Source organism: Mustela lutreola, chromosome 1 (genome assembly GCF_030435805.1).
Source record: "Mustela lutreola isolate mMusLut2 chromosome 1, mMusLut2.pri, whole genome shotgun sequence".
In the NCBI taxonomy this organism is placed as follows: domain Eukaryota; kingdom Metazoa; phylum Chordata; class Mammalia; order Carnivora; family Mustelidae; genus Mustela; species Mustela lutreola.
The window spans coordinates 212,559,887-212,577,278 of NC_081290.1; the positions used below are offsets into that span (position 1 = coordinate 212,559,887).

A 17,392-nucleotide genomic window follows, 5' to 3' on the forward strand; every position below is an offset into this window, starting at 1 on the left:
TTTCATTTCCAACGGCAAAGGTCCCAATTAACACTCGTTTCCAGTATAGCTCACTCAATACTAATGACAGAACAACTGGAATTATAATTTACAAAATGTCTGGGCACTGTGTGATGCTGACATCAGTAATTACAATTAAGGAAGTGAGAAACAGGAGTTTCCCTATTCAATAAGGACTTCTAGTCATTAAAATGAAAAACAATTTGGGAAATTGCAGTTTGAAGGGCTAACTGTCACTAATGCTCCAGCTAAAAAGCTTGAGGAAGTCTTCGTAGAAGGAGAATTTTTATATGTGATGTCTTTAATTCAGTACATAGCTCATGTTTGTGATGTGCTAGGAGCTACCATGGACACAAGGATGAGAGGCACAGCCCCTACCTTACACCCAACTACACATCCACAAAGCAAAGAAGATGAGAAGCACCAATAAGAATATGCTAAGCACTTGCATTTTTCCTCATTTAATCTTAACGACACACCTACGAGTCAGACGCTATCACCATCCCCTCCACAGATGAGGAAACCTACAAGAAATTAAACAATTTTCCCAAAGTCCCATAACTGGAAATTAGCACAGCCAGCATTTATCCCATAAGATTTGGCAATCTCTGTGTGTTATACCATTTAGTACTGGGTGCCTGGGGAGGAAGGTGGGGGTGGGGTATGGTGGTGGCAGTGAAACAATTTAAGGCTGATAAGGCTTCATGAAGGAGGCAGAATCCAACAGAACACCTTGAAGAAAATACAGGAGTACGAGGAGTCCCAGGCAGCAAAGCTGGGACACGTTCCAGGAAGAGGATATTGTATTTATCTGTGACATGGCCAAGAATTCTGCCCCTTAAGCTGTGGCATAGAGTAAACCTTACTCTCTCCCTTGCCCTGATTGTTTTAGCATTTGAAAATGCTTTTCACGAGATAAAACAGGGAAATATAAAGGCTAATATCAAGAAGACCACCGTGAGAGCTGGTTACATAGTAATTTTAGTGTTCCTTCCCTGAGACAGAGAGGAAAACACTCTAGAATTGGCACAATTCCTTTCTTTTTCTCCCTAATTACAATAAATATGCAGTAAACCACAACTCATTACAAAGAAAGTTGAGTGGGATTTTACCACGATTCCCTTCTCAGAATATCACAGATCCTAAAAATACCTCTGTTCAAGGAACACACTTACTCAGGCAAGAAAAACCTCAAATGTTCAACAAACTTGGTGTTTAATAAACAAACACTTATGGAGCATATCATGCACAAGACACTTTAGTAAGCACTGTTCATCTCGGGTTAGCCAAACACCATCCCTGTTCTACAAGGAAGACATTCTAGAAGCAATGTGTGTTGCGTGGAACAAATGCTCAGAGAACGGCTAGCTCTCCTGTGACTGTGACAGGAAGTGGGGTCAGAGAGGGCTTAACTGATGAGGTGACAGCTGACTTCGAAGCTAGGGCTTTAGCTGGTGTTGAAAGGGAAAAGCGCAGCGTGGATTTGTGCGGACGTCTAGCGAACATGAGCAAAGGCTGAGAAATGCTTAGCAGCAGCGAGTGGATGCGGGGATGGCAGCATGAGGTGCCTGGTGGCAAGGTGGGGAGCCATGAAGCTAAAAGATGAGAGGAAATGAAAGGGTGTGACGCGAGAGGGGAAGAAGGGGAGGCTGGGAAAAGAGGGGCAGGGTCTCCTCCACGTGTCCCGAGCTTGCCACATGCAGGTACCGGGCTGAGAGATCTGTAGACACGCTCACCTCACTCAGTGCTCATGCCGCACCATGAAGGCAGATCAATGGCTCCGCTTTACATAGGACACTCCAAGTTCAGTGTTTTGCTCAAAGTCACAGGGCAAAGCCGGGACTACCTCACTCCACAGTCAATGCACTTAACCACCTTCCTGGGCATTATTTCAGGAGGCTCTCTCTGGTGGCAGTGAGGATGGTGAGTCACAGTGAAGATGGCTGGGGCAGGGACACCATAAAGGGGTGACCCAAATCCCCCAGATGGGAATCTGTGAGGTGTCCTGCATTCCCGCAGGGGGAACAGGGCTGGGGTGGGGGGCTGGGTTCCAGGGAGAATCCAAGTGCAGAGGGGAAGGGTTCATGTTGGTGATGAGTGAAAGAGCAGGTTAGGGTAAGAAGAGGAAGGCAGCCAGGGGCTGAACTCCCAAGGAGAAGTGGGAGTGGGGAGGACCCGCATTCAGCACGCGTGATGCTATTCTGAGATCCCTGTGAGTCATCCACGCAAACGTGGTCTGAAACTGGAGATGAGTCTGTAATTTGAGAATGAGGGCAAGGAAAAAGTAGTCCATTTGCGAGGTCTCAAGATAAGAAGATCAGATCCCTCAGGAGGGAGCTAGGGTGGGTAACAGCATTTAACATGTGGGGAAAAGGAAGGGGAAACAGCGAAGGAGGCTGAGACAAGAACAAAATCTGGTGGAGAGGGGTGAGCCCCCCAGTCAAGGAAGGGAACAGCTCCAGGCAGGGGGAGGGCTCGCTGGTGTCAAGGGCCACCAAAAGCCCTTCAGAATAAGAATGGCAGCTGAATTTGACCTTCAGAGAGCTATTTCCTTAGCAGCAGAGCAGATGCCAAACTGCGGAGGTTTCAGAGAGGAAGAACAGGAGAGGTGATTGCAGTGAGTGAAGATGACCTTCCAAAGGAATCAGCTTAAGAGGGGAAAAAAAAAAAAAAAACTTGACTTAAAGGTGTAGAAAGGAAGAGTTCTTGCTATGTGTTTGTTGTTTCCGAAAACATCTGTGATATTTTGGAGACTGAAATATGATTATACGTCAAAAAGAAGGAGCCTCTGGAAGGAATTGTGGATGGAAGGTGGGGCAGAGGTCATGGAGAAGGCGCTGAATCCAGCTCCTGAGGGAGTCGACTCCATCAGCAAATGTCAGTGTACCTGCTCCGTGCAAGGTGCTGGGTAGCCCTGGGTATCCGGAAATAAAGAGCTCCAAGTTCAGGAGGGAAGAGAGACTGTTCACATCCTGCCCGTCACAATGTGAAGCCGCCAAATGCAGAAAGGGACCCCTGGGGAGGGCACCAGGAGGTCCCTAAGAGCGGACAGCTCAGCGGAGGAGGGAAGAGTGGTCGGTGACTGTCCGGCTGCGAAGGGGAGTAACTGACAGAAGGACCCTCAAACAAAGGGGAAACACAGCGGAACGCACAAAGGAAGCAAAGTGGTGAGAGAGGAGGCTCAGGAAAGGGAGCGCCAGATCATAAGGGGCACTGCCGGGGAGTTCAGATCCAGCGCCTGAGGCACTAGAGAGCCACAGAAATATTTTAAGCAGAGAAGTGATATTATCAGCTATGCTTTGAAGGGAATGGCCCCAGGCTACAGGAGGAGGGGCAACAGGAGACCGGAGGAGGGTCTGAGCCAAGCCAGGGAAGGCGGGAACAGAGGCGAAGGGACAAGTCGAAGATTGGTGTCAGAAACAGACTCAGCCTGACTTGTTTGATTCGGAAAGGACTAGGGAGACTTCTCTGAGCTAAGAGGAAGGGAGATGAGGGTAGAGTAAAAAAGTCCAACCTGTTTATAGTAATCCACGTAGGTGACCTCAGTGCCGTCCTTCTTGCGAAAGGTGTGCGTGGGCTTCACCGACCAGTCAATGTCATCGATGCGATAGGTTTTGTTATTGTATCTGGGAAATGCAAGTAATCTTTCAATGTTTTCCCCAAATCATGCAAGACAAAGTGGCTATTTCACTACAGTTATAATTCAAAGTATTAGACTCCTAACTTTCAGAAATTACAATAGTAATACACGAATAGTCTTTTCTTTCCCCCTAATGATCAGCTTTTATCTGAGAAGAAGAGCATTCATTAACTCTTCAGAATACAGGAAAACCTCCATATTTCAACAAAGCTGGTGAGAAAGTCATTAGACCACAATCTTTCTCACCGAGAGACACTCTAACTTCACTATAAATTATTCCTAGAAGTTCAAAGGCTGAAGCATTGCTCAAAATTTTCCCATCAGCTTCTGGTGTCATTCAATTTTTTAGCTCCCAGATAGCTGTTCTGATAAAAAGCACCCAAATAGGGGGCAGGCTGGGTGGTTCAATCGGGTAAAGGTCCACCTCTTGATCTCGGCTCAGGTCATGATCTCAGGGTCCTGGGATCCAGCCCCGCATCAGGATCTGCGCTCAGTGGAGAGTCTGCTTGGGGATTCTCTCTCTCCATGTCCCTTTCCCCCACCCTGCCCCACTTCAGCTCTTTCTCTCTTAAATGAATAAATCAATCTAGAAAGGAAGAAAGAAAAGAAAGACACCCCAAAAAGGCTGATGAACCAAGCAACCCAAGTACCCCACTCAATCTCCCATCTAGGCCTGGCTCTTAGTGGAACTGCCAAGGAGATTGGTTAAAATCCTTCCAAGCTCTCTCTCCTCTGCAGCTCTGTGTGGCATGTGGTGTCTTCACATGCCGCCCCAGCCCTGGGGCAGAAACCTCCTTGTCAGGTTTCTCTTGGGCTCCTGGTACTTTGTAAGGTTACTTTGCAACAGTGTGATATACTAATTCGCGATGATCATGACAGGAGGCTAGGAGGACAGGAGGCTAATTCAACCAGTCCCACCTCCCAGCTGTATAACCCAGAAAAACAACATTAAGTGGCAATTCCAAGCCAGACTGGGAGAAGGCTAGCATGTCCTCTAAAAGAATGATCTGCGGACTAACAGCAGTACACGGTGACTTTCTGGTACTCAGGAATTAACCTAATTTGTGTTTGATTCAGTTCAATGTGCACTGTGGGCAAATTATATATAGAAGAGTCTAGGGACTGGAAAGGTCTCAGCCTTAAAGATCTCATACTCTCCCAGATAAGAGGGGCCGTGGACCTAATGTTCTCTCCTGGTGATGTGATGAAACAAAATAAAATGGCTGTAAAGAGCAGGCTGTAAGCAGCGTGCCACCGGCACAGCACAGGGGAGGGAACGGGGTTTTTTAATGGAGTGGCCGGATGAAGGCTGCAGAAGAGCAGTACTGTTGGAGCTGCGTTTTGTCAAGGAGAAACTTGAAAGTCAAAATTCGGGGTTGAAAATCCAGGCAGAGCTACTGAAGCAGCCAAATGCAAACTACCCGGGGTGGGGAAGGGGTGCAGCAAACGGTAACGCAGGACCCTATCCTATGGCAGAGGCTCCCCGAAGCCTGCTCCAGGAAGTCCCAACCCCAGTCAACCCAGCACGGCCACATCTATGCAGGTGGGTAAACTGAACAGATCTCAGGACGCAGCCCTGATGCTATTCCTATTCCCAGAAGGCAGAAAGAATGCAATCCCCAGGGAAAAGCTTTTAATGCAGGCTTTTACCTTGTGAGGACAATGAGCCCAAGCAGCTGTTTTTCACACATCTGGGTAAAGCAGGACATACCAGTTTCCTGGCAGATACCAGCCATGAATTCTAGAACAGTCTCATTCCGGAGTACTTTATAACTCACGTCAGCAGTAAACAGGAGCCTGCTTTCAAACTGTGACACAGAAATAGCAAACCCAGGCCAAAGGGACAACCTTCAAGTAAATAAATATTGAAAAATACGTATTTGAAATGCCGTATCATGAAACAATCACCATTTTTAAATGCTGATTTTACATTCCAGCTTTCTAGATCTTATGAAACTACTTTTTTTCAGTCTGATTCCTTCTAGTTGCTGATTAAAACATTAGCTATTTCTAGCTGGAGTGCCTTTGAACGTACATTTATGAGAATTACATGCCCACAGAGTGGGAGGAATTTACTTTGGCACTACTGACATTTTGGACCGGATCTGCTCTATCCCAGAATGAAAACCTCTGGGTTCAGAAAAGCGCACAGACTCGATGGCCTAGAGAGTGTTGAGACCTCATGAGAGTAAGCCATCATCTAGATGGTATCATGTACAAGGACACAAGGGACACTGTAGTAGAGGCTATGGCTCCCGTCCATATTTAGGGCTATCACGGACCGAAGACCTGCCTAAGGAAAACTTAACAAAAATGACATGAAAGAAAGAGCAAATATTTTTTTAAGAACTGCTTCAGTTTATTTTGTGGACTTCCTTCACAGTGCTCCTGAGCCAGCCTTCAGGACAAACATATGTCCTGTGCCAACTCCAGCTCACAAGAGCTTCTTGTCCACGGCAGGGGACAAGTGACAAGAATGGACAGGATGCTTTACACAGACCACTGTGCCACACTGACTTACCATACAGAAACCCAACCATGTCCCCCCTACCGGGCACAAGGCAAAACAGCCTGCCCGCTTGTTTTCTACCTTTCCCACTCCTTCCTGCGTTTACATATCTGTCTTTGGGTTACCAGCTGCCTCTCTGTCTTTAGCTTGACCACATATCTGGGAGAGCTAACAACCCATTCTAGACACAGCTGATGACCTAACCTGAAACACCTCCTTCCCATTTCGAGCGGAAATTCCAGTTTCATGTAGCTGACTTGTTTGTCTGACCTCTTCTTACCCAATGTCAACCACCCTGGCTGTGCTAACTTCCTGTCAGCAAGAAAACGGCTTCAACTACGTTGTGTGACACCATCCTGCTTACTCTGCCTTCATTATTACTTGTCACACGCAGAAAACGCAGTTTCTGGATTCCTTCTAGGATCGATGATAATGATCTAGCATGCTAATAGAAGAAAACAGGCTGCTAGCTTCACATTGACGTTCTCCATTCTATAAAAAACTTGAAAATTTAAAAAATCCTTATTTTTCATAACACAGAGTCTCTCACAGGAGAGCATAATGTGTAATATTGCATCATAAATTACGTTCTTCACATTATAACAATTTCAGGGTAACAGAAAATATAAATAAACGTACTTGTGCTGGGGAATTTCCACGGGCTCAGAAGGCTTATAGAAGTTCCGTCCAATTTGGTACATGGCCAACTTTTTTAAGATCCTGCAAGTATACATTTTTTTTTTTTAATCTCTGGTCAGCATCAGTTAGTAACAGTACAATTCTAAGTTTGTCCCCACACTGAATATATGATAAAAATATGTCGGAACTATAGAACTCTCATTCTTCTAGTACTGGAGGGTTTAGATGCTAAATATACCTATGAGTGTGTATATAAGAACTATGACTTCTTTCTATTTGAGAATGATAACTGAAATTATTTTTGTCTGTTTCCACTTAACTGCAATGATAAATAAGTGGCCACAATACGACTGTGGTTGTAACATTCTGGTTAGCATGGAGAAGATAAGGCAAGCCATGTTTGAGGGCTTTCTGGCCTCTTCCCTGTTTTGAGATAGGAGGCTGTTTCTTTTTTCTTTTCTTTTTTTTTAAGATTTTCTTTATTTATTTGACAGAGAGATCACAAGCAGGCAGAGAGGCAGGCCGAGAGAGGAGGTGAAGCAGGCTCCCTGCTGAGCACACAGCCGGATGCAGGGCTCGATCCCAGGACCCTGAGATCATGACCTGAGCGGAAGGAAGAGGCTTTCACCCACTGAGCCACCCAGGCGCCCCTGGGAGGCTGTTTCTAATGAGGCTACATAGCATTGCTGCCTCTTCAGCCACTAAGCCTGGCCACCTCTGGAACAGGACATGTCACCGATCTGAGGCTGCCCATGGCATGGGGGAAGTGTAAGCGTTTCAAGTCAGGAAACACGGGTGACAACTGCAGGATTTGGGCTATGAAATGTCATTGAGCCTCAGCCTCCAACACGGAATACCATCCAAAGCTATTTAGCAAGACGTCTGACTAGAATTAAGAAATAACATACCTGGGGGTGGGGGTGGATTCCTTTTGTGTATCCCCCCCAGCAAAACCCAAACTCTCTGTCCAGAGGCCGTTATTAAGCAAAGCACTGGCGCCGAAGCTTTTTGAACATATCACCTTGCTGGTCCAACCAGGAGTGTGGAAAATACTGGTTTACAAGTCTCTGTGTTCCCACTAGTCATCCAGGAAACATGCTAAAAATGAGAATTTCGGGCACCACTCTTGAAATTCTCTTTACCAGGTCGAGTGAGGGGCCAAGAAATCAACATTTCATGGAGATCCACCCGACAACCCCCGAGATGACCCCCAAGAGGCAAATGACCCTCACATCACTTAGAAGGGCACTGGGCAGTGACGTCACAACCCTCCTTCTGCCCCAGGGGTTCACATGGCAGGGGACTGAGGGGGAAGGGAGAGCAGAGAGCAGCAGGTGATGTTGGAGCATAACAGATCTTTCATGACAAACCCAGACATCCCTGATTTTTCAGCCTGGGTGGGAGGGCCGGAGAGGGTTCAGAAAAAGAAGGGAGAGAAAAGGCAGCCCTACCCCACCCTACCCCACTCCAGCCCTGCCACCACTGAGACCCCACAACCCTTGAGCTCTTTGTCCCAACTCAGCACTGGATGATGAGGCGGCAGCCAGTGAGAGGCTGCGAGGGACTGCGGGGCCCATCACCACACAGCTACAGAAAAGCACGAGACTTGTACCGAATGGCATCGCTAGCCTCAACTAAAGTGCTGTGGGAGGCGCCTCACTTTCGGAAGATGATGCTGAAGACCTGGGTGCACACGGGGGAACTTGCCGGCAGCTCCCCTGTCAGAGTGAGAGTCATCCGCACAGTGTCGCCTCTCAAAGTTTCACTGGACAGTTCGGTGACCTGGGAAAAGAGGTACTTAATGTGCACGCTAGGTCACCATCAAGTGTGAGGAATCAGAGACAACACAGCCGTCACAATTTAATATGTATTAACAAACAGAACTGCAGGTGTTAGCATGTAATAATCTAATCACACTGCACTTGCAGGGTTTTCCTATCTTGCTAATCCTAGAAAAGCAACACTTCTCTCTCCTTTCTTTTCTGTTTTTGTTTTTTTTTAAGGATTTTTTTTAAGGATTTTTTTTAAGGATTTTACTTATTAATTTGAGAGAGCAAGAGAGCGAGCACAAGCAGGGGGAACGGCAGGCAGAGGCAGAGGGAGAAGCAGGCTCCCTGCTGAGCAGGGAGCCCCACCCAGGGTTGGATTCAAGAACTCTGGGATCACGACCTGAGCCCAAGGCAGTCGACTGAGCCAAGGAGGCATCCCTCTCCTAACTTTTTTTTTTTTTTTTTGACAGAGAGATCACAAGTAGGAAGAGAGGCAGGCAGAGAGAGGGGGAAGCAGGCTCCCCGCTGAGCAGAGGACCCTGATCATGACCTGAGCCAAAGGCAGAGGCTTAACCCACTGAGCCACCCAGGCGCCCCACCTCTCTAACTTCTTAATGGAGAATCAAAATCAGACTTAGGATACAGAGACTTGATCCAAAGATAAGTGTTTCTTGACCTCATTTAGCTGAGATTGGGGAGCAGGTCACAAGTTACTTGGAGAGTCTGATAAAAGTTATAGGCATTGTCCCTTGAAAACTGCACATATGTATATACCACAATGATGTACCCATTTTCAGGTGGTTCACTGACACCCAGAAGTCTATTAGTGGACTGTCCAGCCCACCCTGGGTTCATGGATTCCAGAGGCCTCTCAAAAGTTTATTCATAAACAGAAAAGCAGAGAGACACCCAAGTGGCTCAGTTGGTTCAGCATCTGACTCTTGATTTTGACTCAGGTCATGATCCCAGGGTCCTTGGAAGGAGCCCCGATTCAGACTCCCCACTCCCTACTCAGTGGGGAGTCCGCTTGAGGAATCTTTCACCTCTCCCTCTGCCCTTCCCCCCACTTGCACATGGGGCGGGGGGGGGGGGCGTCAAGTAAATAAAATAAATCCTTTTTAAAAAAAGAGAAAAGCAGAAAAGAAAGGTAAGGACAGGGAATTTGTAAGAGGGCAAGTAAACATGGGGAAGAAATCAGCAGACATTAAAACACACAGGGAATCTACTAACTTATGAAAGGTCTAGAGAAATGTGTATATTTCCTATAATCGGAAACAATATTCTAACAATAGAACAATTTCATGAACAGGTTTCTATACCAGCTACTCAACGAAATATGAAGTTTGCCAGACCAGACAGGACTTGGTACAGGCTTTTGGAATAAAAGAGTGATCAAATCAGACAATAAAAATCAGTGACCAAGGACTTTTCAGGAAGGTAAGAAATCAGAAGAGGCCAGTTCATTAGCTAGTATTTTATCCATACTTTTTGTAGCTACAGTGTACTCATAATCGCTTTCAGGCTGAACCAGAAATGTAGGGCAGGAATGGCTCACTGCATGGACACAGACAGACGGGTCCTTCCACGGGGGGGGGGGGGTGGGGGGGGGGTGAAGTATTCCACCAAGGTGATTTCTTACTCAACTTGTGAGAAGTCAGAGGTAGAGAGCTGTAGGAAGAGCTCATCAACACCTGGGAGAAGTCTAGCAGGCAAAAGAAGTGAGATGCTTTCAAACCGCTGTGGGGATTTCAGGACAAAGGCTGCAGACACCAAAGGTCATTGGGTTGAGGGCTTGGCAAGCAGGTGGTAGCAGAGGTCCCGCCTCACACTGCCCTCCAGGAACTGCATTCCTAAGAGCCATCTAAGCAAACTCTCTGAGCTCCCTGCACCTCACCCCACCCCACCCCCACCCCCGCCAGGCGCCAACTGCTCTTGGGTTCCTGTGTTTGTTCTTGCCCATGCCCCCCCCAGGCTTCCTGTCCCAGGCTGCATCAGAGTGTGCTTTCACTTCTCAACCCAGCAGCCACCTCATGGTCGTCTGGTTGGCAGGACTTAGCACTTCTACACCAACAACATCTTTCATCTGTTTCTGCTGCTCCAGTTACTTACCACAGGGCTTAGGAGAACATGACTGGGAACTGAACAAACCCACGTTCTCCGCCTCCTGCAGCCCGTGTGACACAGAGCAAGCCACTTCAATTCCTTAAGACCTTTCCCCATCTCTAAAATAGGAGGACGTCTCGCCTAAGTCCCAGTGTTGTGAAGATTAAACGGGATAATTCATTGATCTCATCTTTATCCCACAGCACACGCACGCAGGAAGGTTAAATAAATTGCAGGGCTTTGTCCCTTGATTCAAGCCCCTTTGACTCCTGCCCAGATGACTCCAGTGGCTCTTATTAATCTTTCCATTTTCCCCTGTCAACCGTCCAGCAGGATGTAATCAGAGTAAATGTAATCTAGCAGAGATCTCATGGAAACACTCTCTCTGAGGCTTCAGTGCTCCATGGAGGATGGTCCCTCTCCCCCAGCAGGACGTTTAAGACTCTCCCTACCTTTGGAGCCACAACTTCATTCCTTCCTAGCCAAACCTGAACAATCAGAAGTTTCTAAAATATGCCCCTCCCCCCCACCCAGCCTTCTATCACTGCGCCTTTGCTCCTCCCCGTCCTGTCTGGGGATCCCTCCTCTCCCCGTCATCCCCTTCACTGACCCAAATCCCGCCCGAGGAGCCAGTATCAGCTCCCACTGAAGTATCCTGCTGGTCAGGATCTTGCCTTTGGTCAAGTTCTGTTTGAAGACCTTGGACGAGATACTTAACCTCTAAGGCTCGAGGGGTGTTGAGAGGATTAAGTGAGAGCCTGGAAGAGCAGGTACTCAAGAAATGTAATCTTGTACAATATTCATTTGTAAATAAACTTGCACTGTATTTGGTCATCAGTAACTTTTCTACTGAGTGGAAATGATTTGACACGAGCCATGTTTTATCTGTCGCTGTTCCCTCAATGATGCCAGCACCTTGAAATCACACCGCAGGCTCTCTGTAAGGGCAGAATGAATGCTAGGGGTGGCAGCTAGATGTGACCAGTGAAAGCAGGCCACATGGTGGCCACAGATACACAGATGGGGTCTGCAAGACAGTGGAAGGCCAGGAAGCAGCCGACTAGGACTTCTAGAACTGCACACTGGGGGACTGTGATGAATGCATGAGTGCAGGATCTCTCTAAACAAAAACAGGGATCCTACAAAGTGTGCAGAAGACGGACGGGAATGCAGGATTAAGCCTGAGTCACTGTGAAGACCAGAATAAAAAGGTGAGCACAATAACATGTTTGTTGTGACACCATTTCTATTATTTCTATCTCACCATCACTGGGTAGGCAGGCCATAGGGTGATAAGATATAAGACAATACTTTTTTGTTGAAACCTGGGAAATAAAGTCAACAACCCTGATTTGTCTCACAACTTTTCTTTTCTTTTTTTTTTTTTAAGATTTATTTATTTATTTGAGAGAGAGAGAATGCACAGAAAAAGAGGCAGGTTCTCTGCTGATCTAGGCACTCCAGGATCATGACTTGAGCCAAAGGCAGTCACTTAACTCACTGAGCCATCCAAGTGACCCATGATCTAACCATGTTTTTACTCACCTGCCTCTTCATTAGATACCATCCCTAAGGTGCATACTACATGCTCATTTTGAATGAGAAACAAATAATATGTTTATTCTGAGCATCTGTAGAGTAAAATTTCTCCATTTTGGTTAGATACAATCGAAGAAAGCTGGACCACTCACGGTGTGTGTGTATGGGGGTATAATATTAACATATTTAATTCACTGTTACTGCAGATGTATCAACAAGAACAAGATAATCCTTAATGATAATACACTCAAAATACAGCATTTAAGTACAAGAGGCACCATACTAGCATGCTATCGATGTCTGGTCATAGAACAAAACCCTGAAGGATCAATAAGGACTTACGATGAATTAAAATGTTTCTAAATTTATAGATCCAGATTTTCCAAGCCTCTAAATTTTAAGCCTATGGTATGATTTTTTAATTCCATATACAGAGAAAATAATCACTCAAGCAGCTCGTATAAATCTTAGACTCTCATAAAAAGATAAAGGCCCCAAGAGTGCTCAAAAATGCATTTCTTGAGGAAATTCACAGAGATTTATATGGAGTCTAGAAAATTTAAATTTATGCCTTGGTACCAACCTGTCCAAAATGTTGAACTAAAGGATTAAGGTTTCTCAGGGATAGAAACATAAAGTTTTAATTCGATGCTCTACTTTAATTTTTTATAAAGACAGTGGTTCTTGGGCGCCTGGGTGGCTCAGTGGGTTAAGCCGCTGCCTTCGGCTCAGGTCATGATCTCAGGGTCCTGGGATTGAGGCTCACATCTGGCTCTCTGCTCAGCAGGGAGCCTGCTTCCCTCTCTCTCTCTGCCTGCCTCTCTGTCTACTTGTGATTTCTCTCTGTCAAATAAATAAATAAAATCTTTAAAAAAAAAAAAAAAAGACAGTGGTTCTTTTTTCCTTGTAGTAATTTAAAACTGCCTTAGGACATATATGATAAAAGCATCAAAAACAGTATATTTTAGGACTGAAAATGCTGAACATACAAAAACATGGATAAAGGAATATGAATCATGCGACTGCCATATCCAGTGATCACACCATTAAAAAAATCCTTAGAATTGATATCAATAACTCATATTTCGTATGATCAAAGAAATGACAGCTTTCAAATGAGAGATTGATATAAAGTTTTTTAGACACACAGGTACAACTGTGCAGAAGCAAAAGAACAAATTTAAGGCTCTGAAGCCAAAGGCTAAATGGTGTTTGTTGAAGTCTTGCCTGTTTTGGGAAAAGTTTAAAAAGGAGGCCCATTTCAAGGACACTTTGCAAAAAAAAACATTTTTAAATCGCAGTTTTAGGCAGTGTTTGTAATACAGCTCTTATTTTTTAAATGCCACGTCATCAGCTTCTTAATTAAGAAATCAATACTGATGAGATCTTAATTAGGAAGTCTTTCTGCTCTCAGGCATGGGAACAAGACAGAGTAAAGAAGTGAGACACTCGTTCCAAATGTAATGACAATCGACTAACCTCTTAACTATACTCGGGTGAGTGTAAGTATATACATGTGTGTGGGTGTAAAGAGTAACCGTACTATACCTTTGCTTCCAGCTTTTGTGAGAGGAAAAGGATGACGCCATCAAATGCTTTTGCTTTGTTGGAAAGTGCCTTATGACTGTAAAGCAAAGCAATTCTCAGCCTTCTAGATTCTATATCTGGAACATAGGCCACATGATACTGGTAGAGCTGCCAGTCCAGGGGCAGATCTAAACTAAAGAGATTTGTGACCAGTTTCACAGGTACTCCACTGGAACCTGAGAAGACAAATAAAAAACATCTTTTTTTCACCAAAATAAAATCACACCTTGTTAATATTAATCATACCATTTAAGATTTTTACTTACCTGTGCATTGTTGTTGCTGTAAAGCAAGGATTCTGGTTCAGTGACACAAGACAAGCTTTCATAACCTACAGCCCAGTAACCTTATGGAATCCTACACACACACATTCAGGAATTAAAAAGGGATCGTGTGATCATGTGTAAAGGAGGCCTCATAAGAACCTAAGAGAAGATACTGACATTCTTGTCGTAGGATTTCTTCTAGAGCCTGCCTTCCAGCTCTGCGTCTGTGCAACGCAAATTGGCTCAAGCAGTATTTTTAGATGCTGCTCTGAAATTATGCTGCCCTTAGATTATAAAGACACTGTCCAGTTCTTACCATGAGCACAACCCCCAGCCCCTTGGAAATCGAGACAATCAAAAGTTACCCATCCTTCTGACAATTCTGAAATAGTTCAATCAGGGAAAAGTGGAAAGCCCTCAGAGATTGAGGGGAGAACAGGGGAAGGAGAAATTACACATCTTTTATGCATGAAAACAGACAAGGCCTCTGGGCTTCTTTTCTGCAGACATGGGTAAGCTTCCAGAAATTCCAGCCCCTCAGAATTTTTTATTCACCTCTTCAAAGTGTATCAGACACATTCAGAGATGGCCTCATTATAGTGGTTGCTCAGTGCTCAAGATGGCATCAGATCCCTCTAGGACGGAATCTAGGAGGGCACAAGGGAGGTACTTCTGAGTTCTCCTTGTAGGGAATCATCCAGTGTTTGTCTTATAGAAAGGAATCCTATTAGATGGGCACTATTTTGCTTCCTTTCATGAAGGAAGTGGAAACATGAGCTCCCAAGGTGGTAAAGAAAAAGAGCATCATGTGTGCATTGGTATTTCCTCAGTTTCTATGTATGGTAGATATCTGTTAGAAGCAAGTGATACCTGTACTATTTTAATTAAAGAAAAGCTTTCTTTTGTTCTCCTGTATCCTGGGAAAAGGTAGTATGTTTTAGCTACTCATATTCATGGACAAAGAGAAGTCATCCTAGAATGTCAGATCTGGCAAGACCCTTGGATATTACCTACACCAGTGTTTGTACACTGTAATTATGACCCATTAGAGCTGAAGTCATGACAACATATGACATGACCCAACACATTTTATGAAATGACTAGAATACAACAGAAGTGACCAGACTGCCTTGTACATAGTAAGGGCAAGCATTTTTCATGAAACTTGGGTCCCATTTTTTGTGGTACTGTGTGTATGCTAGATAACAATGTATCTACTCCTTAATTTTTTGCATGGTTGTAAAAAGCTTGAAGAAAACTGATCTGCATCAGGGAGTCTTTCCCAACTTTTGGGAGGGTGTCACAAAGCCTTTCAAGAATCTAATGAAAACACCTAACTTCCTGAAGATGCATAGGCCCATAATTCTGGGTGTAATTTCAGGGGTGACTTTGAAAAATGGTTAAAAATTCCAAAAACTGACTAGATCTTTCTTTTTACAACTGAAGTACAGAGACATTATTGTTTCCCATAGGAAAACTGTTGGAAAAGAAACAGAGCCTATCCTTCAACCCCTACGCCAAGTGTAAGGAGAACATCTTTTCAAAGAGTGATATGTTTAGGGGAAATATTCTTACCTCTATTAATAAAGGAGAGAATTAAGGCTAAAACAATTAGTGTCTAAATAATGCTTTAAATATAACAGACATTCAATAAGCGTTTTTAAAGTCAATATATAAACTTGTTTATTTTAGATGTAGAAATTAAAATTCCTTAAGCACAATTTGGTAACATTTAAAAAGTAAGTAACACGATTACTCCGTACCTCTTTTGCAATCTCTCACATGGGCCAATTTCTCTCTGGTACAGACACTCAGGTCCTTGAAGTCCCATCTGATTTTCCCACCTCTTTCAGTTAAAGTACATCCAGCATCACCAGAAGATACAACATCTTGACCTAAAATGTGAAGAGAATGCCATGACATCTCATGTTTCATTCTAGTGATGCTGTTTACAACTACTATGTCAAAACTGAGTCTCTAACTGAAGCTCAGACTTTTGTGGCTTTAATGAAAACCAACCCTCGCTGCTGAAAATAATCGTGACTATTTAGAAGTCTTCAGCCTAAAACCTGAAAACTGTAAAGGAAGCGTGATATGTGTTGTTAGAAAGAACATATCACAAGTTAACTCTACCTCATAATGCTTAGGTCTAGTCTGATTCTCCTGTTTGTTAAGGAGAAAAAGGCCCATCCCCTATGCCCTCCTCCACACACAGGTTTGGAGGGCGGCTGTCCCTCCTTCGGCTCTTGCATAACCCCCTGAACACTCAGAGATAATGACTGTCCACACCAACTTCTTTACGCACTGGGGCTGAATCTGCTATGTCTCTCAGTGATGAGAAGAGAACTCCAAGAACACTGCTGTCAGTTTCTGTGGGAGTTCATTCCTTTGAAAATGAAAGCCAGCATTTCACCTTGGGGCATGTTACTTACTGTTAGGTTCTGGCAAATGTGAAAGGAAAATCTGTTTCCAAATGAACATTTTCTCTTTAAAGAAGTATAGAGATGTTGTTTGTTGGGGTATGACGTGGCACTTTGAAGATAATGTGAAAATAGGAAAGTACAGAGTATTACTACAAAGCAAGCAGAGTAGTAGTATTACTATGAAGTAATAGTATGACCAAGAAGGGTGGACTCTGACCACCCTTTGATACAGCCATCGCAACCCCCTCAAATGGCATTATCGCTGCTCATACCGTTTCTGTGGAGTCTGAGTCTCCCAGGAAAATCACATTTATTTAATTTTTAAAAAGGTTTAAAAATTATTCGTACTATATTATCCATATCATTCACTGCTCTTGATTTCAAAATGTTAGGTGGTTTATAAAAAATCAATCTACCATAAGATGGTAGTTACCAGTGGGTGCCTGGTGGCTCAGTTATTAAGCGTCTGCTTCCGGCTCAGGCCATGATCCCAGGATCCTGGGATTGAGCACCACATCAGGCTCCCTGCTCAGTGGAGAGCCTGCTTCTCCCTATCCTTCTGCCCCTCCCACTGCTCTTGCTCCCTCTAGCTGGCTCTCTCTCAAATAAATAAATAAAATCTTAAAAAAAGAGAGAGAGAGATGGTAGCTGCCGGGGTTCAAGGGAGGACAGAATGGGGAGTTAATTTTTAATGAGTACCAGGTTTCAATTTTGTAAGATAAAAAAGTCCTAGAGGGGCGCCTGGGTGACTCAGTGGGTTAAGCCTCTGCCTTTGGCTCAGGTCATGATCTCAGGATCCTGGGATGGAGTCCTGCATCGGGCTCTCTGCTCAGCAGGGAGCCTGCTTCCCCCATCTCTCTCTGCCTGCCTCTCTGCCTACTTGTGATCTCTCTCTGCCAAATAAATAAATAAAATCT

The 17,392-nt window shown here is 44.7% G+C and overlaps 1 protein-coding gene across 1 annotated transcript in view; it reads right to left on the minus strand.

Moving 5' to 3' along the window:
* Positions 1–17,392, minus strand: part of PIWIL4 (piwi like RNA-mediated gene silencing 4) — a 46,092-nt gene that overhangs the window by 25,979 nt on the left and 2,721 nt on the right. The window contains exons 3-8 of the mRNA XM_059186213.1: positions 15,816–15,947; positions 13,748–13,962; positions 8,449–8,570; positions 6,789–6,869; positions 5,291–5,488; positions 3,515–3,626 (exon numbers count right to left, since the gene is read on the minus strand). Of these exons, the coding sequence (XP_059042196.1) occupies positions 3,515–3,626; positions 5,291–5,488; positions 6,789–6,869; positions 8,449–8,570; positions 13,748–13,962; positions 15,816–15,947 (860 nt within the window). The remainder of the gene's footprint in view (positions 1–3,514; positions 3,627–5,290; positions 5,489–6,788; positions 6,870–8,448; positions 8,571–13,747; positions 13,963–15,815; positions 15,948–17,392) is intronic.